The sequence below is a fragment of the Adiantum capillus-veneris genome, chromosome 16, assembly GCF_014529385.1.
Source record: "Adiantum capillus-veneris isolate H3 chromosome 16, ASM1452938v2, whole genome shotgun sequence".
Classification (NCBI taxonomy): domain Eukaryota; kingdom Viridiplantae; phylum Streptophyta; class Polypodiopsida; order Polypodiales; family Pteridaceae; genus Adiantum; species Adiantum capillus-veneris.
In genome coordinates, this window is record NC_140946.1 from 9064208 (window position 1) to 9090991 (window position 26784).

At 43.8% G+C, this 26784-nt stretch overlaps 1 protein-coding gene across 7 annotated transcripts in view; it reads right to left on the bottom strand.

Moving 5' to 3' along the window:
* Positions 1-26784, bottom strand: part of LOC147438534 (Pseudouridine synthase family protein) — a 122344-nt gene that overhangs the window by 16621 nt on the left and 78939 nt on the right. For all 7 annotated transcript variants that reach the window (XM_086484627.1, XM_086484625.1, XM_086484626.1 and 4 more), the window contains one exon: positions 17085-17152. In XM_086484627.1, coding sequence (XP_086340753.1) covers positions 17085-17152 — 68 coding nt within the window. The remainder of the gene's footprint in view (positions 1-17084; positions 17153-26784) is intronic.

Genomic DNA, 26784 nt, shown 5'->3' on the forward strand with positions numbered 1-26784 from the left:
CCTTTTTAGGATTGTATCAGATTTGGTTGGTGACCAGCCAAACATAGATGCCACGGAACTATGCAGAGCTTGGGGCAAAGTTAGAGACCAGACAGTGTTGGTTTTCTTTGATCCAGGAGCCCATGCAAATTTCATATCACCACAATTGGCATCAAGATGGGTATGACAGGTGACGCACGTTTAGCATGCCCAAGTCATTCAGAGCCTGTAACTCCCATTTTGGGGAAGCTTCGTCTGCACATTCACAGTTATGTGGATACGGAAGAATTTCATATTATGCCACTTGAGGACGGTGATGTGTATTGGGTATCCCATGGTGTTACAGGTTGCATGCTATGGTGGATACTTACAACAAAAAGATTACCCTTGTACATAGAGGAAAGACTCATGTCCTTGATGTAAAGCTTAAAGGCGATCCTGTTCCAGTTGTTTCTGCTTCTGCTATTTCATCTTTAATAAAGAATCATCTTTCTACGTACTCAAGCTTTGCAAAAGAAGTACCTGAAGTTGTATCTACTTTGTCTACCTTAGATAAAGACAGGTCAACTTTTCTAAGTGATTTTAGTTATTGTTTTTCGGACTCTTTGCCAAGGGAGTTACCTCCTGAGAGACTTGAGGATCATACCAGAGATCTTGCGTCACGTTCTAGTCCACCGAATAGACCACCGTATAGGGTTAGTGCAATCCAGCAAAAAGAGATTATGAGTCAGGTCAACGAGCTTCTAGAAAAGGGGCTGATTCAGCCCAGTTCATCCCCTTTTTGTTCGCATGTACTCCGAGTGCAGAAGAAGGATAGTTCATGGCGCATGTGCATTGACTATCGCACCTTGAATAAAAATATTATCAAGAAGAGGTTCCCCATACTGAGGATAGATGACATTCTTGATCGGCTTGAGGGAGCGTCATTGTTTACAAGGATAGACCTAAAGAGTGGGTACCACCAGATACACATTAGGCCAGAAGATGTCCATAAGACTGCATTCACGACAGCATTTGGTCTTGATGAGTTTCTTGTCATGCCATTCGATCTCACAAATGCTCCTGCCAAGTTCAATAGAATGATGCACACAATATTTAGACCGCATAGAAACTATGTGGGTACCTTCTTCGATGACATGATTGTCTACTCAAAGTCTGAAGAGAAGCATAAGGATCACTAGACTGCAGTTTTCAATGAGTTACGCAAGAACAAGCTACTCATTAATGCGAAAAAAAGTGAATTCTTTTTGGAGGAGATTCACTTCCTTGGGCACATTGTTTCAAAGGATGGGGTACGCATGGATCCCGCCAAAGTGGAAGCAATTAGGTCATGGCCAAACTTGAAGTCCGTACATGACATTCGAAGCTTTCTAGGCTTATGTTCCTACTACAGGAGGTTCATCCAAAATTTTGCTGAGATTGCTTCTCCACTCTGTGCACTACAAGGGAAAGGAGTTACTTTCAAGTGCACAGCCAAAGAAATTCTAGCCTTCAAACACTTGAAAGAGAAGCTCGCTTCAGATCCAATAATCATTTTGCCAAATCTTTTGAAACCTTTTGTGGTTCAGTGTGATGCATGTGGCCACAGTCTTGGTGCACTTCTAATGCAGAATGGCAGAGTAGTCGCACATGAACGTAGAATTCTTTTGAAGACCGAAAGGAACTTGCAAAGTTTATGAGAAAGAATTGTTGGCAATAATTCACGCTCTGTCACGAACTGGTGAAGTGGCATGGCCCTGGACATGAGGCAGCAGCATACACACACACCCCGGTGAGGCAGCAGAAATGCGGAGACAGGCTGACGTGGTAGATTCCGGAAAACACTGCGGGCTGGTGACGTGGCATGCCATACGTACTTCCGTGATTTGCACCGTAAAAAGCGGCCAACCTATACGGAATTCCAGCTTTTGTGTTGCTGAATTCTATGCAAGAAGATTGAGAAGCTTTTGGGACTGGTTGCTTTATTTTGAGTGGCTTTTAAATTGACAGCTTTTGGGGTGGGCATCCCTCGTAAACTTATCAATAAGTGGCAGGGCCCTCACAACTCAGAGCATCTGGACGCAGAGTCTGAGAGTGAGAACCCTCCCACTTTGAACACAAATTAATACAAAAAGAACTACCGAAAGGGGCGCCAGTCTTTGGGGCCAATATCTCTAGGCACGGAACTCCGTCGGGCCGTGTCGAATCAAGTGTGAATTGTGAACTGTTTTGAAGTGAATCTCTGTTGTGTCGCGGTAGAATCTTGACTTGGAGTGTCCAAGTTTGTTACATGCTCTCACTAGTTGGAAACACTATCTGCTAGGGCCTGATTTTGTTGTCCAAACAGACCATCAAACCTCGCGATATTTTCTCACACAACCGAAGTTGTCTGAGAAACACATGCGATGGGCCAACATCTTTCAACGTTCCATTTTCAGATTGTACATGTGCAAGGGAAAAAGAACATGGTGGCTGATGCGTTGTCACCAAAGCCTCAAATTTCAGTAGTGTCAATTCCGTACCATTGTGAACTAGAAGAAATAAAGACACAATATACTAAAGATTCAGATTTTGCAAAGATCTATGACCAGCTTGTTGATGGGCAACATCATGAGCACTATATGCTTAAGAATGACTTTTACATGATGCATGGAAAGTTTTGGGGCTCGCTTTTTGGCATCCCTTGTAAACTTATAAATAAGTTGCATGGCCCTCACAACTCAGAGCATTTGGACGCTGAGTCTGAGAGTGAGAACCCTCCCACTCTCTTGTACTTTGAACACAGATTAATACAAAAAGAAATACGGAAAGGGGCGCCAATCTTTGGGGCCAATATCTCTAGGCACGGAACTCTGCTGGGGCGTGTCGAATCAAGTGTGAATTGTGAACTGTTTTGAAGTGAATCTCTGCTATGTCGCGGTAGAATCTTGACTTGGAGTGTCCAAGTTTGTTATAGTGGTATCAAAGCATAGAAAGATTCTTCTTCTACGGAGGATCCGATCCTTTTTGCAGAGCGCACAACTTTTGGGAAAGAATCTTCGTGTTCCAATCCTTGACTTATTAGCGACTCCCACCCGTCATACATCGCGCATCGAGCGCGCTCCTGTCTTCATTGCTCTGTCTTACAGGGCATAAAGCCACAGAGAATCCAAGATTACACATGGATTCTTGTGGAGAATCTGACAGAGATGACACCTCTCAGTGAGAAGGCAACGAAAAGTTGAAGATTCGGCGTGGGAACGAAGAATGAAGATTTGGGCAAAAAAAAAATCAAAGTTTGTCTGAACAGAGTACAATGTCAACTACAGATTGACATATGAACAGATTGATTTACCCCAGGGACCCGAGATTGGCGAAACACCTGAAGAATTACCCGATTGATAAGATTTACTCGAGATGGCGTGTGGCCATTGCTTCTTCTCTCAGGTAGGGAGGAAAGCCGAAAAGACAGACGATTGCAGAAAAGTAGAACCTGTACTCGTAGAAAGACATGGACAAGCACTCTTGAAAAGAAGCACTTCTACAGAGCCAACCAGTATGACTTCCTCGAAGATAAAAGCAAGAAAGTTAGAGAATTTCAAGAAGGTGGACAGTCAATTAAGTTTGACACTTTTTCTGGATTCCGAGATGCTTCGAGGGCTTTGGCCTTCATACAGCAGTTTGACATAGCTTTCTCTGGAGGGCATTACTCAGGGCACTCCAAGATTCGGAGAGCTACCTCTTTCTTCAAGGGAAATGCTCGAACATGGTGGTCCACACTTCTGCTGAGACAGGAAGCGCCACTTAAATGGCTGAAATTCAAAAGGCTCTTTAGTTCTTCTTAGCTAACTCGAGAGTACGAACGAGATATATGAGCCGCTTGGAATCATTTTCGGATGACCAAGAAAATTCTTTGAACGCTTATTGCGAGAGATTTTGGAACTCTTTTCTACCAACCTCTTCATTTACGAAGGTCTTGTTTAAGGAGCAGATTGAGCGGTTTTGCTGCGGACTTCGTACGCAGATTCGAGACTAGTGCTTGGAATAGAAGTCGAATTCCATTGATGGGTCATGCGAAACGGGGTTTTTCCATACACTCGAGCAATCTGACTTACCCCACTGATGAGATCTTGACTCAGAGAACCCAACAGACCTCTCACAATGAAAGTAGAAAGAGAAAGAGTTCCCAGGACAAAGAAAAGAAAGATACACGTCACAGACTCTTAGAGAAAGGGCTATCTATCTCAAAGAGGGGAAGTGTTTTGGCTGCGGGGAACTTGGACACATCTCCACAAAGTGCCCCAAAAAGGCACAGCAAGAACAAACTGAAGACAGGCCAGAGAGTTCTAGAGCAACAGAGGAACGTGGCAGAAAAGGTAGATGAAAACAGAACTGTACCACATTGCGTGGGGCCCGAACCGAATCAGATGAACGAAAGTACAAAACTTTGCCGCACTTAGCACAAAGTGAAAGACCAGGAAGCCCTCATTTTCTTTGATGGAGGAGCCAAGGCCAACTTCTTTTAACTTGAATTGGCAACTCGATTTGGAATTACGCCGACAGGCTGAGCCCACAAGCGGAGGCAGTTCTTGCAGTACCCGGACAAAATGTTTCCATTACATTGATCTTTAGCAAACTTCATTTGCAATGTCAGGGGTGTTTAGGACACGAGGACTTCTACATAATGCCCTTAGAGGGTTGTGACGTCCTCCTCGAAATCCCTCGGTACCACACGAACAACGCCGTGATTGACTATCGGGCTAAGAAAGCGACTTTGACAAATGAAGGGGACAGAGATTGTACTTGATGAAATTCAGTTTCTTTACTCATTTTTCTAGAGAGAACTGAATGATGATTGAAGGTCGAATATGTTTTGACCTCGAAAAAGAACGCCAAGATTGTCTCCACACTCATGCCGATTGCTTTTGCCAAGCGCGTTGCCAATATCTCGTCCTGAGGATCATACTATTGATCTGATACCTGGAGACCCTCCACCGAACCGGCCACCTTACCGAGGGAGCCGAACCCAGAACGAAGAGATTATGAACCAAGTGAAAGACCTCTTGGAAAATTATCCAGCCGAGTACTTCACCCTACTGCTCTTTGGTGTTGTTGGTTTTGAAGAAAGACGGATCTTGGAGATGTGCATTGATTATAGAGCTCTCAATAAAATCACCATCAAGAACAGATTTCCGATTCCGAGGATCGATGATATTCTTGACCGACTACAAGGATCCTCTTGTTTAAGCAAGATCGATTTGAAGAGCGAATATCATCAGATCCAAATCGCGCCAGGAGATGCCTACAAGACAGCTTTTCAGACGACCTTCGGTTTATTTGAATTTTTGGTGATGCCTTTTGGCCTTACCAATGCTCCAACGACCTTTAACCAAATGATGGACAGGATTTTCAAAGAGTACAGATCTTTTGTTGGCACTTTCTTTGATGACAGTATTGTCTTCTCCAAGGATGAGGCAGAACATAGAGAACATCTGCTACAGGTCTTTCACGCATTGCGAGATCACAAGTTGGTGATCAATGCAAAGAAGAATGAATTTTTCTTATCAGAGATACACTTTTTGGGACACACTTTTTGGGACACACTGTCTCAGCAGCAGCAGGAGTGCAGATGGACCCGGCCAAGATTGAGACTATACGTGGTTGGCCCGATTTGAAGAATGTCCATGAAGTTAGAAGCTTCTTGGGCTTATGTTCTTACTACCGGCGGTTCATTAGAAAGTTTGCAGAGGTTGCTTGGCACATGCTTTGTCCCGGAAGCCATTGGTCTTGGCTATTTCAGCAACATCATAGAAGCTTCCAGGATATGGTTGATCAGTACAACACAGATCCAGATTTTGTAGATATAATCGGTCGAATACAAAGTGGGAAGGTAGTACGGGATATTCCATTCGGGTCCCGGGATGGCTACTTGATGAAGAAAACGATGTTGTGCGTTACACAGCCCCGTTGAGGGAAAAGGTTCTAACGGAATGCCACTATCCATCATTTATGGGTCATGGCGGCATTGATACCACCTTGAAAGGTGTGGAGAGATACTTCTTTCGGCCGAGACTCAAGGAGGACGTGGACGATTTTGTACGCAGTTTCTTGGTATGACATAAGGTCAAGTTTGACAGGCATAAAGCACAGGGATTGTTACAGCCTTTACCCATTCACACTCGCCCCTGGGAAAGTATTGCTATGGATTTCATTTTTTATCTCCCGAAGACACAGAGTGGCCACGATGGTATCTGGACTATTATTGACAAATTTAGCAAGCTCATTTCATTCGAGTGAAGAAAACAGTCGAGCCGGATCATTTAGCGAGACTGTTCATCGCATAGATATTCAGATTACATGGCATGCCTGAGACAATAGTCTCTGACAAAGATCCCCGATTCATGAGTTTGTTTTGGAAGACTATTTGGGAGAACATTGGCACACCGTTGCAGTTCTCCTCATCTTTTCACCCGTAGATAGATGGGCAATCTGAGATTGCAAATTCAGTTGTACTGGATTTATTGAAGTCTTACATGTTGGATTAGCAGACTCAATAGGAAAATTTTTTGCCTTTGGTGGAATTTTCCTACAATAACACGATCCACTCTTCGATAGGGAAGGCGCCATTTGAGATTATTGAAGGTGCTACGAAGGTTCCACCCTTCCTAAGCACAAAAGATAAGATTTTTGAAACCGACCAGTTCACGAGGGACTTGGATTTGGTCCAGGGGGCTTTAGAGAAATCTCAATATAGACATAAGAAGGCAGCAGATCGACATAGTCGCGGTTTGAAATTAAAGGAGAATGATTGGATGCTTTTATGTTTTGAGAAGGCACGACTGAGAAAATGAAAAGGAAAGGAGCGGCTTTTTCCAAAGCTTCACATGAGATACTATGGACCTTTCCAGATAAAAGAAAAGATAAATGATGTCTCCTTTAGACTGAAGCTGCCCGATACTTGGAGAATTCACAATGCTTTTCATGTGAGTCTCGTGAAGCCTTTTAAAGGCGATGTGCCCGATGATGGGGAGCCATATGAGCAACCCGAGGTGGAGGAAAGCGAGGAGATGCTCGTTCCGGAACAGATACTGAATAAAGATAGAAAGATAAAAGGTAAAGTGATGAGGCGGTTCTTGATTAAATTCAAGAACTATCCCGCATTGGATGTGAAGTGGATGGAGGAGAAGGAGCTGGCAGATACTCTCAGGTTGTGAACCTTTACCTTGAAGCATTCGGTTTAGCATAGTCTACTCGGATAGAACCCCGATTTCAGCATGGGCGAATCTAGTGCAGCGGATATGCACAAAAGGGGAGTCATTGCACTCCTTTGTCGACAGATTGCCCCGATACTTTGATTTGATATAAAGTCACTGATGTCCCTTTGGGTTTCAGGAATACTGCTAGGCTAACAGTATTCTGCTAAATGACTTTATGAACTAGAATTTCCGAAAATGATACTGATTGATTTGTACTTGACTTGTTTGAGTGTAGGAACTGATAGACGAAATGAGTACAGCATTTCGGTCTGATAAATCTCTATAGACATGATTGCAATAAGGATTAGTTAATCGGGCATCTGAGAGGGCCCGACTAGATCTAGATGCGATTGCTAAATACGTTGCCGATTAATCATGGTCTGAGATTGGAATCATTGTTGAATGTGATTTGTCATGTGATGTCACGTGATGTCCTGTGATGTGACTGTCGATTGTCACATGTGCTAGATGTATTGTTCCTAGTGCGTCGGTACTAACAGTCAATATCTGCTAAGACAGTTTATGGCCTCTGTCTGTTTTGCAAGAGTAATCGAGGGCGATTACAATGCTTTCAAGAGGGGGCTATGTCACACATGGCATGGCCCTGGACATGGGACAGCAACATACACACACCCCGGTGAGGCAGTAGAAATGCGGAGACAAGCTGACATGGCAGATTCCGGAAAACGGGGCGGACTGGTGAGGTGGCATGCCGTACGGACTTCCGTGATTTGCGCCTAAAAAGCAGCCAGGCTGTACGGAATTCCAGCTTTTGCGCCAAGAAGATTGAGAAGCTTTTGGGATTGGTTGCTTTATTTTAAGTGGCTTTTAGATTCACAGCTTTTGGGGCTCTGCTTTTCAGCATCCCTTGTAAACTTATAAATAGGTGGCAGGGCCCTCACAACTCAGAGCATCTGGACGCAGAGTCTGAGAGTGAGAACCCTCCCACTCTCTTGTACTTTGAACACATATTAATAAAAAAAGAAATATTGAAAGGGGTGTCAGTCTATGGGGCCAATATCTCTAGGCACGGAACTCCACCGGGCCATGTCGAATCAAGTGTGAATTGTGAACTGTTTTGAAGTGAATCTCTGCTGTGTCGCGGTAGAATCTCGACTTGAAGTGTCCAAGTTTGTTACATGCTCTCACTAGTTGGAAACATTATCTGCTAGGGCCTGATTTTGTTGTCCAAACAGATCATCAAACCTTGCGATATTTTCTCGCACAACCGAAGTTCTCTGAGAAACACATGCGATGGGCCAACATCTTGTCAAAAATCCATTTTCAGATTGTACATGTGCAATAGAAAAAGAACATGGTGGTTGATGCGTTGTCACCAAAGCCCCAAATTTCAACAGTGTCAATTCCGTACCAATGTGAACTAGAAGAAATGAAGACACAATATATTGAAGATTCAGATTTTGCAAGCATCTATGACCAGCTTGTTGATGGGCAACATCATGAGCACTATATGCTTAAGAATGACTTTTACATGATGCATGGAAAGTTATGCGTTACTAAACAATGCCAAAGGTTTTGATGGAAAGTCATGCTCCACCTTATGCTAGGTATCGTAGAATTGATGCGACAGTGAAAGGGGTTGAGGCATTTTTCTATTGGCCATCTTTGCGTCAAGATGTTGACACATTTGTAAGATCATGCTTAGTATGCCAAAAAGTCAAATTTGACAGGCAAAAGCAACCCAAATTGTTGCAGCCATTGCCGATCCCTGATAGGCCATGGAAAAGCATAGCGATGGACTTTATCTTTGATCTTCCAAGAACGCAAACAGACAATGATGGCATTTAGACTATCGTTTGTAGGTTCAGTAAGCAGGCCCGTTTCATTTCTGTTAGGAAGAAGTAAAGCCAGAACACGTGGTCAAGATATTCATGAGTAATATCTTTAAGTATCAGGGGATACCTCAGTCAATCGTCATCCACGTATGACGAGTCTTTTCTGAAAGGCATTGTTTGAGAATATGGGTACTACGCTAAAGTTCTCATCTTCGTTACATCCACAAACTGATGGACAGTCAGAAGAGGCAAATTCTATTGTCCTAGATCTCTTAAAATGTTATGTGTTAAGAGCACAAGGAAACTTGGGAACACTATCTTCCATTGGTTGAATATGCTTACACTAACATTGTGCATACGTTAATAGGTAAAGCACCATTGGAGATAATGAAAGGAGGGAAGAAAGTCCCACCCATTTTGCAAACCAAGGATAAGATATTTGAGGCAGACAAGTATGTGCAAGATATAGATGAAATATACAAGAAGATAAAGATTGCTCTCGAGAAGACTCAGGCTGAGCAAAAGAAAATTGTTCATCGTCACCATCGTGAACTTGTATTTTCACTTGGTGATTGGGTACTTTTGCTCTTTGAAAAGACCAGGTTAAGGAAAACGAAAGGCAAGGAACGTTTGTTTATTAAGCTCAACATGCGATATTATGGTCCTTTTCACATTTCAGAAAAGATCAACGATGTAGCTTACAAGTTGAAGCTACCAAAAGATTGGAAAATAAATAATGATTTTCATGTCAGCCTTCTAAATGCATAGTTTTGTTAAATGCATTTCATATGAAATTCCAAAAATCTAGCATGGCCCATATTTGGGTGGAGTTAGTGAATGCATCCGGATGGTCCCAAAAGAGAGCCAAGAGTCACAAAGGGGTGAGGTGAATCTGAGCTTCTCGGTCTAGTTTCTGGGGTGTTCCAAATAGGTGCTACAAAGAAGCATATATACGTGTACGTGTGTGTGTGTGTGTGTGTGTGTGTGTGTGTGTACAGAAAGTGGATTGGGTTATGAATCGCCTGAATGTTAAATTGCATTACTGGAAGCTTTCTACGTGGCCGCTACATGTTCCCCTGCGAATTGTTCAGAGTATACTCATGGCATATGTTCAATTTTTTCTGCCTTTGTTGCATTGGCCACGTCATTGTCTTGACTCTCTCATGTCGGCCATTTTGTCTCATTTGTGGCGAACGCGTGCTCACAAAAAAGGTTTGCGCTTGATATCGATGGCAAAACTTTGTACACCAAAGCGCTTTGGTGGTTTGAATATTTTGGACATGCCTACTGGACATGCGTAGGCATGTCATTGCTAGGAAGGCTATGCTTTTGCCTACACTTGTGCAACAATCTCAGCCTTGGACTCTTATGTTTGCACACTTGAGTCAGCATGTGGTTACATCCTCATTTGATCACTGGCAATCATCCATGTAGGAGGTAGTATTTGGTAAGATGGAGGGTCGTATTCCTGGATGCCCTCTTTCTTCCACCTTCCTTTCTGCATGGAAACAGGTTACAATTCATCTCTCATGGAATGCTCGGAGGGAAGGAAACTCACTTCGTGTGGAGAGCCTTCATTGGAGTCGGGCTTTTTCTCTTACTTTGGTCGACCGCTCGCCTCGCCAGGCGTATTTCCTTTCTTGCCGTGGCATTCGAGTGGTTGAGGATGTGGTGGATGCAGCTGGTTTCACTTTCGAGTTTCCATTTGCCGCTCGTCGCTTTGGATTGGGCATGCACTATCGCCAATTTTGGAGAGAATTACAGCAAATGTTGACCAATTTCTTACCAGTTTCACCTTTGGCTGATGGTGATCGCATGTCTGATTGGAAGCTTGGGGAAATGCCATTTCAAGATATTTCTGCTGGCCGGGCGTATGCTCTTCTTCTGCCTCGTCCCTGGATTGCTGATCATTGCAACGCTATTTGGCACATGCATAAATCAGATATTTGGTGGCGTAGGATTATATCTGCAACATGGGAAAGTCGTTTGCCGTTGAAAGAGCGTTTGTTTCTTTGGCGGTGTTTGCTTGGTGTGCTCCCAGTGGGTACCTTTCTTCAGAGGCGCCGTATCCGCTCTTCATCATGTGTCCGTTGCTTGTCTGCCGACGAGGATGTTTGTCACCTCTTGTGGGATTGCTGTGTCACTCGAGAATTCCTTCGTCGGGTTTCTGCTTGTCTGCGGCTACGTTTTCCCACGACGGTCTTCCATAAGCGGTTTTGGATTTTTGGTATCTTCTCGCCAGCGTTGCAGTGCTTTGCAGCCTTCTTCATGTGGGTCAGGTTTTGGGCATACTGGAGCCTGTGGCGACAGCGTAATGGCTATATGTTCCATAGCATTCATACGGATCCACTACCTTTCTTCAAGATTTCCCTTCGGCACTTTTTGCGGTTTGCCTTGGAAGTTGGTGATATCACGTCAGAGATGCATCATCTTTCTTATGAATGCTTTTAGATAATTTACACAGCCAAACACTCCTGTGTTCCTTTCCTTGTACATCTTTTTGGTGGGTTTTCCTCTCTTTGAGGTTTCCCACAGTTAGTTAAATCAAATTGATTTACAAACAAAAAAAAAGTGTGTGTGTGTGTGTGTGTGTGCGCACTGATGTATTAAACTTATACTTATACACAAAAGAACATAAAAGTTCAAAAGACAAATGGCTTTAGATAAAGAACAGAGATTGGCACAAAAATGACTCAGTCTTAGATTCATTTTTGTACATCAAAGTGAGAATGAAGTATCATTCTAGTGCTTTTATACATGAAAGAGTAAAAAAATAGTTCTAAAGTAAAGGAGGCCAGGTTCTTCAGTGTCAGACAACAGCTAAGCCAAAAAGATCCTAAGTAGAGATAGAATTCTCACCTCCATCCATATAAACAAGACAACAAATTCGTTAGCCTTGAATAAATATTACAGGTGTCAACGAGCCCATCAGTTTTATCCATGTCCTACTTAAAACCCTTTTAACTTAAACTTACTATCCTAGCTAAATATCAATAATCCTAAAATGCTGACATCTTTTCTAGTGATCAGAAGGCCATCACCCCTTCTAATCCAAGTGTTATCAAAGCTGAAATTTCAAGTGTTTAAACAAAACTTTAGTTATTGGTTTCAATTTAAACTCTTGGACTATTTCGAAAGCAAGTAGAGAAACCTAGGGAAGTGAATTTTCCCAAGTTTTCAGTGTGATCAGAAGGCCACCACCCCTTCTGATCCAAGTGGTGTAAGAACTCTTTAATGTTTCTTTTTTGCTTAAAATAATGATGTATTGTTAATCTTGATGTAACACTTGTTAAGAAACTCACTTATTGCAGCAAGTGTTTTGAAGTTTGAATAGTACTTTTTCACAAAAGTAGAATTAAGGTTCAGTACAATCAGCCCTTCTTCTTCTTGAACCCTTATAATTCTAGAGAGAAATCTAGCAATGTTAAAGAGAAAGCTTATGAGTTACCCAAGTAATTCAATAACTCCACCAATCTTTCAAGCCTTATTTTTATGAGTTAACCACAAACGTTGTATTCCCCCAATAAAAGCCACTTACTAGATTTTCTTGATATATATCCATGCCGGATCAGTATTTGCTATGACTACGACTTGTATCAAAAAAGGTTCTTGTTTCGAAGGGCAAGTAGCAGCACTTGTAAGCTTTTGCCAGATTTGAACTATCTCATACCCAATCAATACACTAAAACTCATCCATTTCAAGTCAAGAGCAGGTCGGCTATATTCCTCAGCATATTTATGCAACGAAATATCCGAGATACATCAGTCAATTCGAAAAAACAAGAGATCGTCCCACCCCCCTCTTTTTTAAGATTAATACTCCCCAAGATTTAATATTACTACATAGAGTAGCAAGGATTAATGATCACTAAACCAAGCAAACAAAACCTTTAAAATTTTCCCAAAAAGAAGATCTTGAGAAGGAGCATATTGCTCAATCAGTCCCAAGGTTCACAGGACCATAGTTAGGCAGTGACATAATATCAAAAATGAAGTTCACTTATATCAATTATCATCTTATAAGTGCAAAAATAAAAGATACCCCTATATTTGGTCAGATCCACATCGCGCACACGAAATAACCAGAAAGAAATGAGCAGAATTTTTTTGATTCAAAGCAACCCATCAGATATATATACTACTGTCACAAACCGATATAAGCTATCAGTATTGATATTATAACACAAGAAAACCTTAAGCAGAAGTAAATCATCAGAGGTTGATCAATACAACCACAAAAGTATTATGCATGCTCAGTTACAAAGAAATCATCATGCTCTATCCTGCATTAAAAAAGCAGATGTTCCCCGCTACTATATCATTCAGCACAGTAAACTGAAATCATTAACTTAAATCAATAAGAAACCATTAAAGCCAACTCGGCACCAACCTGCGAAGCGTCTGTTTTCTCAACCAAATCCATCTCAAAGTATGCAGGTCAGCAAACCAAACAACGACCCTCTCTCACAGAAGTAATACGCAGAGCAAGGCTAAATAAGGGAGAAGAGTGTCCCTCACCCGGTGTTAAATAGGTTAAGAGAGGAAGTCCAATCAGCAACCCTCGATCAATAAGATCGTCCATTTGTGCTTACAGAATCGGCCCGAATTCCAAGTCAGCAAGAAGCATAGCTTCAAGATTTTTGCAAGGGAGCATAGCAAGCCTTCTCATTGATGACTCAAGGAGGAGAGAGATATGGGGAGCTATTGATCAGGCGAGCACATCGTAGGCGGGAGAGGCTTGTAGGCAGAGCATCAGAACTTGGGAGGAGGATGAACTAAAGCACGCTCCTAAAACCACTCAATGGTACAGGGAGGAGAGATACAAGGTAGACTATAGGCCAAGCCAATACCCAGTAAGCAGCGGCTTCAGTGCAGGAGAACGACCATGCTTGAGAGGAGAGGAGTAAAGGCAGCGTACCACGCTCAGAAAAGTGGGTGGAGGGGTAATTACTTCTTTACCCAAAAAGGTTTTAAGGGTGAGGTCCCACCCAGCAAAATTCACCACTTAGGGGTTAAGTTTTGATGAGTAAGTAGGATTTTTTTACCATATTGTTTGTCCAAGCCAAAAAATTATGGGGGATAGGTCATGCCATAGGGGATGAATGGTTTAGGGCCCTTTATTTTAAGCACCAAATGGGTGGCAAACCAAAGAGATAAGGGCTAGTCAAAGTGATAGTGGTACAGAGGCATAAGAGTGATATATCAACGACAGGGTAAATGAGTAATCGAGGAAAATATCCTGCTAGTAAACCACAGGAAAAAGTGACCAGTGTATAAATGTGTGGTTTAAGGTCAAGTTCACACCCAATAAACTCATCCCAAGGTATTATTTATCCTGACTAGGCAACCTTCCATAATTAGAGGACCCATGGTGAGCAGATAGTTGATATATCCTTCATCTAAAGAACCATAAAAGGAGTAACCCGTCAGTATACCAGGTGGGGAATCAAGGTAATTATCTATACGACAAAGTTATCATTGATACCATTATTGTTCAAATAAAATAACTTTACCTCATGCTATCAGCCATAAGACCCATGGTTAAAAATATCCCACTAAGGTGCTAGGTAAACCATCAAAGTAGTCCCATATTAGGTCAAGCCAAGTATAGTGACAAAGTGTGTGTGTGTGTGTGTGTGTGTGTGTGTGTGTGTGTGTGTGCGTGCGCGTGTGTATGTTTGTTTCTTTGCGGCTACACTATGTCATCATGCTACCACTTCCGCCTTTGGTCACTGGCAGACTTTTTTCTCTGGGATTGTGTTTGGCAAGATGGTCGGCCATATTCCTGGTTGCTCGATCACCTTTAGTTTTGCTTGGAAAGCCATTACGATCATCTTTCATGGCATGGCAGACAACAACCAGATGGGAATTCGTTGCACTTGGAAAGGATTCACTGGAATAGGGCATTCTCTCTTCCTCTTGTTGATTGGTCACCTCGCCAGGCGTACTTCCTTTCTTGCCGAGGCATACGCACGGTGGATGATGTGGTTGATTCATCCGGGAATATGCTTCTTTTTTCTCAGGCAACTGCACGCTTTGGGTTGGGTGTGCATTATCATCAGATTTGGAGTGCGCTTGAGCATATGCTAGCTGTTTTCCTCCCCATTCCGTCACTGGCTAGTGGATGCCGTATGCCGGATTGGACTTTATGGGACACTCCTCTTAATGCCATTTCTGCCTGCAACATTTATGCTTCTCTCGTGTAGGAGTCTTGGGCTGACCATTGTAATGCACTTTGGTCTTTGCATAAATCTGATCAATGGTGGGGAAAGGCTCTTACTGCTATTTGGTAGTGCCACTTGCCTCTTAAGGAGCGTCTGTTTCTTTGGCGTTGTTTGTTGGGAGTTCTCCCTGTTGGAACTCTCCTTGCGGCAAGTCGCAGCTGCTCTTCTCGTTGTGTTACGGTGATGAGACTGTCACACATCTGCCTTGGGATTGTTGCTTCACCGGCTTTCCTTGACCGCATATCTGCTTGTATGCAGCCAAAGATTTTGGGTTCTGTGGGCCATCTAGCACCATAGGAACTCGTTGATGTTTTGAGGCACTTGATGCCTACAGGATTTACTTTGACTGTTTCTAGCCTTCGGAGCCTCATGGTGCTCCATTTTTTGTATCTCTTATTTTTCGTGGGTTTTCCTCGTTCTGAGGTTTCCCACCTGTAAATTCCATCAACAAGATTTACAAAAAAATGTGTGTGTGTGTGTGTGTGTGTGTGTGTGTGTGTGTGTGTGTGTGTGTGTGTGTGTGTGGAGTGAGAACTTCTGCCCTGCGCATGAACATCTGACCTGCGCGATAGTAAGCCTGCGTGTACCTCTACCTCTGCCGTCAACCTCTACCCTGCATGGGAGTAGGCTTGCAGGAACCTCTGCCTCTGCCAGCTCTGTTGGGCAGCCTGCAGCTTCTGGAGGTTTTGTGCAACGGTTGGTGGGGGAGTCCGGGCTCAGTTTTCCCTTTGTGCAATTGAAAAAACTCAAGCCCTGTAAGCTTAACCATGCATATATTGCATGGCATAATTGGGAGGGATAGGAGTGACCAAGAAGAGCAATCTAGGATTCACTGGAAAGCTCTCGTGAGGTAGAACTCCCACACAGTAGTAATTGTTACTAGTGGTTAACATTATAAAAACTATAGGAGCTAAAAGTAGATTGATAATTCCATATTTGAGTGCAACACACGGGAGATTGTGACGGAAATATTGATAATGCATTTCTAAGCTAGTGTGAGGGTTTGACACAAGCTGATGCAAGGATTCAATACACCGATTACTGACGTGGCAGAGACCCACCGAACAGATAAACCCAAGCAAATCTGAGACCCGCAAGCAGGAGGAGCTGACATGGCAGCCCGCAGATCGCAGAACAATTCCCGATGTTGTACAGTTGCTAGCGTGACATTCATATGGATTGATGATGTGGCAGGTTCTACATGGACTGCTGACATGGAAAATTGCTACGCATCCTTTTATTGCAGATTCCCTACATGGGCTATTTGACCATGATTTTTGGGGCTAGTTGTTAAGAGCAGATACCTTGGTTGGCCTTGGGACCTCTACTGCCTACAAAATCAAGGCCATGGCGCCACCTGTACACAGATCATCATAATTGGGCTCACTAATCAGTTGTAAATGCTATTGTTCATCATTATAAAAGGAAATTTTGCAAGGGGTGCCTGTTGAGGGGCCAATATCTCTGAGAGGGAAACTCTGCCCCTCTGTGTGTCTTGTCAAGTGTTTCCAGTTCAGTCTGTTGGTTTCAGCTCAGTTGTGATATTGTTGCAGCATTTTACCACCTTGTCGAGCGACCAGCTGGTTTCAAAAACACCTGATTTTGTGACACTGGTGATCTGAATCCTTGTGAACCTCACTCTAAAAAGGTGAATATTTCCACAGATTTTTTGTGAGTACCAATGCCTTGGTTCCTTTGGACTACACAGGGTCCATCAATGAGTTTAACCCTCATTATAACCCATGACTGTGAAAACAACTGACACCACTTATCTACCTGGAACTCAATTCCATTTTTGCTCATAGCAAGCAAAACAGCATTTTTTTCTCTTCTTTTAAGTATTTCTATCAAGTGCACCACAAAAAGCATACCTGCACCAGTGAACGATTGTTCCTCAAATCTCGCTGCAAAACCACCACCTTACTCTGAGATGGCTTTCCTGCCAGCAAAAGATCTCCTTCAGTTATATATGGTACTTCAAATGTCTGGTAATACATAGAGATAAAGCAGCTGGCATTGTGGAACCTAGAACACATTATGTAGATGAAAGTTGGTTCAGATTGTTCCATCATGCCTTCATACAACTAACAAAAGACTGTAAGTTTTCAAAGCTTTGGTCAAATATTTCATCTTGGGCAAGAATTTTTAATAAAAATTAAGTGTCAAATATGGAAAGTCAAACTGAAAGTTAGGTTTCTTCAGACCTTTGGTAGAACACCATAACGATTAGTAAAGCAGAGTTCCATCCTGGTGTCCCTTCAGGGTTCCATCCGTTGGGCGCTCTCTTCCAGCTATCAGAGCCTCCAATGACCAATACTAAATAGCCCTTGAGTGATGACAACCAAGCTTGGTGGCGTGCAGCTATCAGGCGGTATCATCAATGGAGGATGATCACTACATCTACCCAGTCCCTTATGAGTCTAGGTAGCATACTAGTCTAGTTGAGTCATAGTCTACCCTTATTCTGCATGGCACCCTCTCTCAACACCTTCGACCCAAATCACCGCCCTTTGAATCTGAGAATGCTGTCAGTCCATGATATTTTTATACATGATACGAAGTATAAAGGTTCAGCTAGTTGTTCCTACCGTGCTAGTTGCACTTCCATTCAGAGTTGCAGACCCATATGCTGATAGCAACTATCCAATATTGCTAGACTTTAGCATATTCAACCGCCAAGATAATAATAGATATTGTCATCTTTCCCTTCACAATAGTCTCCACCATGTTGAATGGCACAGTTGCAGATTCTTCTAAGACTTATGCTCCTCCTTTTGACTCTTCTATTTGAACCAACAATATTCCATGACTTTCCATTTTACTTGGAACACGTGCCTAAGCCTTTCCACATGCATCGCCGTAACGGTGCTGTCAGAAGTTAGGCCTACCCATTGGAAAGATGAAGACATTGTTAGGGATTTTAGCTTGAAAGAGTCTACGTTGTAGACATAGTTAGGGCACCAATGTAGAAAGTGAAGGACTTAGACTTGGATATGTTAGCCCATACTTGGTCACCATTTAAGGATATTTGGGATAAACCCTATCAATAGTCCACTCAAATACCAGCAGAGGCACCATCTCTACACCCTTTCCCGATGTCATCCTCACAGTTACTTCTCCCAACAAAGTTCAGCTACCTTCACCTACACCATACCATGCACCCTCAGCATCCTCAACCATTGTGCCTCACTCACACTAATACCCCTATCCTCGACAGTTCCTATCCCTTTACCCCCCCTTATCCCCTCTTCCTCTTCCCCTCTACCTTCCCCACCCCCCCCTCCATGGAGGGCGACGACTTGCGGGCTATCCTGGTTATGGTCAACATCAAGTTTCTTTTTTTTTCCCCAAGAAAAAGATCCTTCTATTAGTGAAGAAAACTGCCCAACCGACTACAAACTGCCCCGCCAAAAGGGGGCTACATCAGCATGAGGGGGGAGACTCCCAATGAAAAAGTGAGATATATACAATGACGGCTAAATTAGAAAATGGGAGGAGGAAACAACCACACAAGTGGCCGGTAGTGCCATCTAGGAGCCCCATGGACCATGGTGTAGAAAGGCCCTGGAAGCCAAAGCCGTAGGAATGCCTCACGATGCTCTCGCATACAGTCGGGTCTGTGAAACAGACTTGGACACCCCAAGTCAGAAATCTGGCATGACACATGAGAGAATCACTTAAAACACTTCACAAATTTCATCACAATTCACTTGAGTCGACACAGCCCGGCGTAGTTCCGTGCCTAGAGATATTGGCCCCAAAGACTGGCGCCCCTTTTGGTATTTATTTTTGTATTAATGCTTGAGCAAAGTTACAAGGCCCGAGGGTCCTCTCTGCTCTGTTGCTGCTCGTCAGCAAAAACTGAGCAAGAGAGTGGCCCTAAGGTCATATTTAAAGGCCCTTTGGGCTCTTAAAAAGCAGCACATGAAAAGCTTCAAACTCAAAAGCTTCAAGTCCCAAAAGCTAGCGCCAAATCCTGTCAGCGCAAAGGTACTCCTGTCTCAGGCCTGGGAAGCAAACTGAGATAGGAAGATCTACCTCCTCCTCTAACACATCTCATGTCGGGTCAAAGATGTGGTGCCACTATTTGAAATAAGCTCGAGCCGTCCGAATGCCCAGCAGGCTCATCGAAATCACTTAGGCTGCCATCTCTGGAGACTCAAAATCTATCTAATAATATCCTCTCTCGAGAATCTGCACATCAATGATCTTGCCCACTTCGGTTAGGAGTCAGGCTTGTAGCAAGTCCCGAACCTCGCCTCTACTAGGCCGTGTGCCAACAATCTTGCAAATGACCGAGGTGGCTTGGAGCCAATCCACCTTGGCCATCAAGCTCGCTTGCTCTTCTGGCGAAAGAGTAAGTCGAAGGGTCGGCTCCGCGGTGTCAGACGAGGGGGCTTCAGTAGAGTCCCTCTAAGATGGAGCGAGAACCACCATTCTGGGTCTGCTGCTGTAAAGTGGAGGACAAAGGCGTCGATGTAGGCCACCTACAAGCCGGAATCAGCCCACTGACAGCCTGAGAGGGCGACGAGGGGAATGAAGGGTGGGGCATAGCGAAAAACGACAACCAGGTGTGGAGGTCGGCACAAAAGGGAGAGAAAAGGGGGGGGCGGGCTGGGGGACGAGGGAGCAGCGCAATGCGTTGTTTGTGGGGGGGGGGGGGGGGGGGACGAGGGAGCGGCACAATGCGTTGTTTGTGGGGGGGGGGGGTGTGTGTGTGTGTGTGTGTGTGTTGGGAGGAGAGGGGGGGGGGGGGGGGGGGGGGGGAGGGATGGGGGGAGACAGCAAGCAGCGAGCTCGTTCAATCAGGAATCGGGGAAGAACAACATCAAGTTTCTTATCCACAAGGGTAGATGAAAAAGAACCGCAACAACCACGTTAGGATGTTCCTCTCCCTCCGTAGGAACCCCTCAATTGACAAGACACCTAAATCATCATGTTCCCTTCCAATATGGCTATCTTGGAGACAAAAGATTCAGCCAATCTGAGGCACCACCTTGCCAAATGAGATGTTATGATAACCGCTTTCTACAACATCTTTTCTCTCAAACGATTATTGAGTGGTAGAGCTCAGCCAATTGGAGACTTGAAGCTGCAGGAAGATGAAACTTTTGATGAGTTGATACTCATGCTAAGGCTTCCGCGGTAAGCGCCCCCAAACCTATCGTGACTGTATCAGCCCGCCATATTCACCAAAACATTTCAAAGTTTCAGGAGTTTCATAGTTTCTCAAGTTTCAGGCAGGAATGTTTTGGCCTTTCAACTAAGCACGTCAAGGTTTCAAAATTGTATACATACAAGTCTCGGCTCTTGAGAAGTTTTGGAGTTTCAAGGTTTTGACGTTTCTAAAGTCAGAAACGGGTTCCTTGGTTACTATGCCAAGGGAATTGCCCCTTACTTGAGGGATCCCCCTCCTGCTGACATTTTTCCATGGTTTAAGGACACTACCCAAAGAACGTCCTAAGCAACATCCTTCTACATCCTCCCAACACCCCCAAATGACTTCACTCTCTCCGTAAACACAAATCGACTAAGTAACTTCTCTCACTAGCCCCCTGATGACTTCACTCTCCAAAAACCGAGTGAGTAACTTCTCTCCTAGCCCTTGCTACCCACCCAAGATCTGAAAACAGTGCTTCTTCAGGCCCGACAAGCTACTCTGGGCCTTAACCTAGGAGGTTCTCTTCCCTCTAACCCTCAATCCCACAGTCTCCACGTCCACCCAGGTTCCCTCTCCACAAAGTTAGATGATGCCTTTGGATGCTCTTCAAGATCAAAATATCGTGAAGATAATTTTGAGCATTGACCAGTTTGTACGGATCGTTTCAGAGTTCCCCGTACGTTTAGGTACACCTGCATCCTCTATTGGAGGTCACAGGGCTAGCGATGTTGGTTAGCATAAAGGTAGCCCGATCTTGGGCAGTCTTTATGCTTTCCTTGGCAATCACGAGCATTTCTTGCATATCGTGCAAGAAATCGTCTACGGATTTCATCTTAATGCCTTTGAGTCCAGCAGTGATTGGTGGTTTCTGCTCATAAGCGTACATAAGCATGAACAAGCTATAACCACTAGCCGAGTCTTAATACTGTTATAAGAAAATTCAATCTATGGGAGATAACGTTCTCAATCAGATTGACATCGGGAGACATATGCTTGAAGCATGTCCTTTATTGTTTGATTAGTGCGTTCGTTCTATCCATCGATTTCAAGATGATATGCAAAAATGATGTTTGAGAGACCATTTGCCAAGAGTTACCTATGAATTTGGGATCACTCTAATTGACAATTTCTTCAGGCAAACCATAGAGCTTATATAAGTGCTCCACAAAGAGCTGAGCTAACTCATGGCTCTTTATGGTGGTGCGTATAGGAATGGAACGTGCCATATTCGGGAGTCGACAAATGATGACCTGAATGGAATCATGACCTCGATTGGTCCGAGGAAATCCTACAACAAAGTCCATAAAAATGCTAGTCCATTTCTTGTCGAGAATCTGTAAAGGATGTAAGAACCCAACACGCTTTTGATGTTTAGCTTTATCAGGCTAGGGAACAGGGAACGGGGCAGAACGCCATCTCAATGTTCCGAAACAACGTTGTGGATAGGTCCGGCTCTTGGAACAGAGTCGGGAACAAAACGCCATTTCGGAATAGGGTGTAACTAGAACAGTGACCCAGAACGGGGTGGAATGGCATCCAAAATGGCAGAATGGGCATCCGGAATGGTCAACTAAAAAAGTAAACGTTTTTTTAACTAGCCATTTGGGGGCATATTTGGGACTGTTTGAGGGCACATTTGGGGCTATTTGAGGGCAAGTTTGGGGCTATTTGGAGGGCAGTTTTGGGTTGCTTGGGGGCTTGTCTCAAGCTCCCCCTCCTCCACAAGCTCTCAACGTCTCTCTAGACTGGCTCTTGAGTCTTCCAGACAGTTAGCCTCTTCAGGGGGACACTTCATGCTGGTATGCACAGATGACATCATGGTTTCAGACGCATGGCTTCACCATGGACAGGCTGCCCCCTTTCCAGTACTCTCTTCAGGCACCCTCGATGTCTCTTACACGGGTGGAGATTACTAGACTCGCTCGTCAGGACCTGATCCAGTTGGATACCAAGAGGACATGGATAGAGCTGCCACAGGAGTTGGGCACATAGATGGCTTTATATAGAGAGCATCTTCTCCACCTCACAGGAGATGGGTTTGTGATTCGACCCAGCTATATGGACACACATATGTCTCATGGTTTGCAGTGTGCCATTGGTCACATACGCACATCCTCACATCAGCTGGAGATTGAGACTAGTAGATTCAAAGGGATACCAGCAGACAGCAGGATATGCCGCTTATGCCAGCTAGAGCCAAAGATAGAGCTACATTACATATGTCATTTCACAGTGTACTATGAGATACGGGGCCGTTTCCACTGCTTATTCAGAGAGGGTTTGGGTCCTTTCTCTAGGGTCATGAGTTATGAGGATCAGAGATGTCTTGGGCTATATCTACTTGAGTTACACAGATATAGAGACACTTTACTGGGGAGAGATAGAGAGAGACAGTCCTAGAGACAGATTATAGATTCTTTTCACTAGATATGGGACAGCCAGAGGAGCAGCCATCCCTGTAGAGCTCAGCCCAAACTCATTCGACCACTACCGGCACTCTCATCAACCAAGCACTAGAGCTACGGAGATCCAGACGGCCACGATTGAGGAGAGGGGCTACACATCATCGACGGAGACTACAACAGAGGATTCGAGCCATACTCTCTCAGAGTGCAGATGAGGATGGATTCTAGTAGTAGTATCTTTGTTCTAGTTCTTTTGTACCCAGACATGGTATTAGATTCACCATTCTGTAACAGATTGGTCTCATAGGTCATTTTGGCCCAAGGTAGTTAGGTACGTAGTATTCGGTACAAATTCGGTTCATAAGGTACGTAGTACAAAATGGATTGAGTTTTTAGGTGTGTAAATGTTCGTACTTTTTTTCACAAAGCCTGAAACTGACAGTACTTCATACATTTATATCTGCATTCACCAAGACTTCTAATAAAGACTAACAAATCAACAATAGAACATTACAAATGCCAAAAACTAGAGTCCACGACTCTAACCGAACAATGAAAACACAAAGCTAAGCTTAGCTAACCAAATAGTGTCACATGTCTGTTGTCATGGTCACATAAAACTAAGAGCATCAAAATAAATACATAATGAATCATGATAATCCAAGACTGAAGTCTAAAGTCCTGACTCTAATAAGTAGGAAGTACTACAAACTGCACACTGCACTCAAAGCTGGCACCTACAAGAGAGGAGCACACACTGCACTATACTTGTATCTTTGCTAAAACCAATCGCTCTCAGCCATACAACAAGGCGTTTTTCGAAAAGAGAGGCCTAATCGGCTGAAATAGAGTAGCCCCCCACCACCACTCTATAAAAAAAAGTTTAAAATTAATAATAAAAAATGTGTACGGATCCTATCCGTATGTACTGTACGGCTGTACTGTACGGATAGAATCCGTACATACGTACGGATGCAACCTTGTTTTGGCCTTTTGAAACGTTAATATAACATTTCATTTCATTTCATTTCTACTAAGCTACTCTCCTTGCTAAAGCTTTAAGCTTGGACATTTTTTGAAAAAAGCACATCACCCTCAAAGAACAAATGTGGCTTCTCTCTATTTCTCAAGTTCCATCCCTCCATCTCATCTCTCAAGTTCCATTCTCCTCTCTCTCAAGAGTCGAACTCCATCCCTCTCTTTCTCAAGTTCCATCCCTCCATCTCATCTCTCAAGCTCCATCATCGTAAAACATGCCTAAATATGGTTCTAATTAGACTAGTCGAATTCAAAAGCTTAGCTTATAGATTTTTAATGACATATGAGCTTATAAGGTGTCCTGCATTGGGAACATCGTGACACTCAACAAAATCTTCTTACGGATATCCTCATTAACGGGGGCACACTTTTATCTTGCTTGAAAAGTATTCCACCACAAGTGGAATACTTTTCCACTACCTTCCTCTCCTTAACCAGCCTACAAACATCCCAATCGGCCTACGTAATCCTTCTTGGACTCAACACCAATTCACCAAGTCTCACCGAAGTGAGGATTTGTTTGGCAACACCCTTTGAAAAAGATAGAAGTTAGTTGTGATTTTAGTAAACGAAAGAACATTGACCCCCAAGATCCTACTAAGGCATCGGCCGCCGCACTCGTAGCCCCTTTACAGTAGTGTATCTCAAATTCAAACTCCGGCATGAGCTCGACCCCCTTGCCTTGCGACCTTAAAGATGAGGCTCATCACATAGATATTCCAATACATGGAGGTCAGTCCACACCATGAAGTAGGCACCATAGTGGTAATAACGCCAATTTTCAAAGCATGGATGGCTACCAACAGCTCCTTCTCCTCTATGGAGTGACGACATTGTGTGTTCGTGAGCTTACAACTCCAAATGCTACAAGTCGGCCGTCTTGATAGAGAACAACACCCATGACATAATCACTAGCATGTCTTTCCCCTAAAAAATTGTTTGGATCCACTATCTGCAACATCCATGCAAATGTAACTAGTTGCTTCAATGTTTAAACAGTGAACGAGCTCATCAATCCATGTGATAGATGGACTAACACTACGTTTCTTGCTTCTAACTCCCTTGAGCAAACCGGTAAAGGGTTCAACAATCTTGACGTAGTCCTTTAAAATTTCTTGAAAAATTCAAATGCAACCTAGAAAAAAAATTCACTTGCCGTATGGTTCGTAAAACGGGCCACCATAGGACCACTCATACCTTTTCGATATCAATTCAGATGCCATTGGGCAGAGATGACATGACTGAGATACAACAACTCCGTGCAAAAAATTAGCACTTGGGTTGGTTTGCATACAGCTTCTCCACTATAAAATATGCAAGACTAGGCGAAGGTGTTGCAAATGCTCCTCGAGTGTTCGACTATAAATAAGTATGTCGTCGAGAAACATAACAACCCACTTTTCAAGATACGGATGAAAGAGACCATTCATCGTCGGCTTGAAAGTCGCAGGAGTGTTGGTCAATCCAAAAGGCAACACCAAAAACTCATAATGTCTATACCATGTATGGAACGCGGTTTTTGGGACATCACGTGGGTGTATCCATATTTGACAGTAATCGGGTCGAAGATTGATCTTGGTGAAGTAGTGTGCACCTAGGAGTCGATCCATGAGGTCATCCATCCGAGGTAATGGATCCTTATTCTTGAAGGTGAAATTATTGAGACCCTTGTGACCTATTAAAGTCAAAGCCATTCACTCTCATTGGTGGCCATCCATACAAGTCTAGTCTAGATGGTGTTTTACGCAGGTGTGTCTATGAAGTCCAAAGTAGTAGTGGTCCGTCAGGTGGGCACTACCTTGGTCACATCACTGCCCCAAGGATTTTGCAGAGTGGTCTATAGTGGCCATAGCTGTTTCCAAATCCCATTCCCTATGTCAAAGCATGTAATGTTTGCCAAAGATGTCCTACGAAGCCTAGTCGCCAAGCTAACCATCCATTACAAGTGTTAATGGCATGGGTACCATTTGAAAGGTGGGGATTAGATTTTGTTGTTCCAATCAGTCCAACAGTACAACCTGGGAATAAAACAATACCTTTTGATTGCCACCGACTATGCTACGAAATGGACGGAGGTAGTTGCCACCACAGTGACCAAGTTCCTCTAGGAGAATATACTCTCTACTGGTGGTCTAGGCAGAGGGGCTTGGCAGGACATCGAGTGGTAGCCAAGTGGACACCGTCACCTGCCTACGAGCACCACTACAGGCAATACATATCTGCAGCTCTCTTTTCATAGACATTTTCTTGAGTTATGGATGATGGATGTATAGCCATTGTACATATGGTGAGTCTGGTATGAGTTGGGTATGAGTCTTTGGTCTAGAGTCTAGTCGTTGCACACAGCATTCTCCCTGCACAGTCCGAGCCTCGACACTCCCATTGTACCCTTGTGAGCACTTGGTCTAGAGCTGTGTGTGCTGCCAGCCAGAGTCTGTAGCTGATAAATTAAGAGTAGTCGATGCTTACATTGGGCTTGGAGTCTATCATGTCTTGCTATTTTGAGTACATTTCTGTTCTTTGTTGCATTTCAGTTGTCTAGTTTGTGCCACGGAGTGAGGTTTCTTGCATACTGCACTTAAGAGCACCCACACTAGAGAGCATATCATTGTTTTCCTGCTACACGTAGTACTTCCAACGGTGAATAGTGGGTGGATCAAGCGAAAGTTGAGTGCTCACGGGTGCCAAACTCTGCTTTCATTGTCGTCAAATGGGGCATCTAGCGAAGGCCTGCCCTGGTCGTAGACCTCGCCCCCCTCCGTTCAACAGCCCCAAGCTAAGACACAGTGACAACATGCACAACCCTAGCTAGCTTCCTCAATTGACCTCTCTCTCTCCCTCAGCTGCGCACGCTGATACAATCCCGAGACGGATGATCAAGGGTGGCAGCCAGCCCATGGACATAGACCATAGTAACAAGGAATGTGTTCAGGAGCCCTATTCATTTCTCAAATGCGTTCTAGAGCC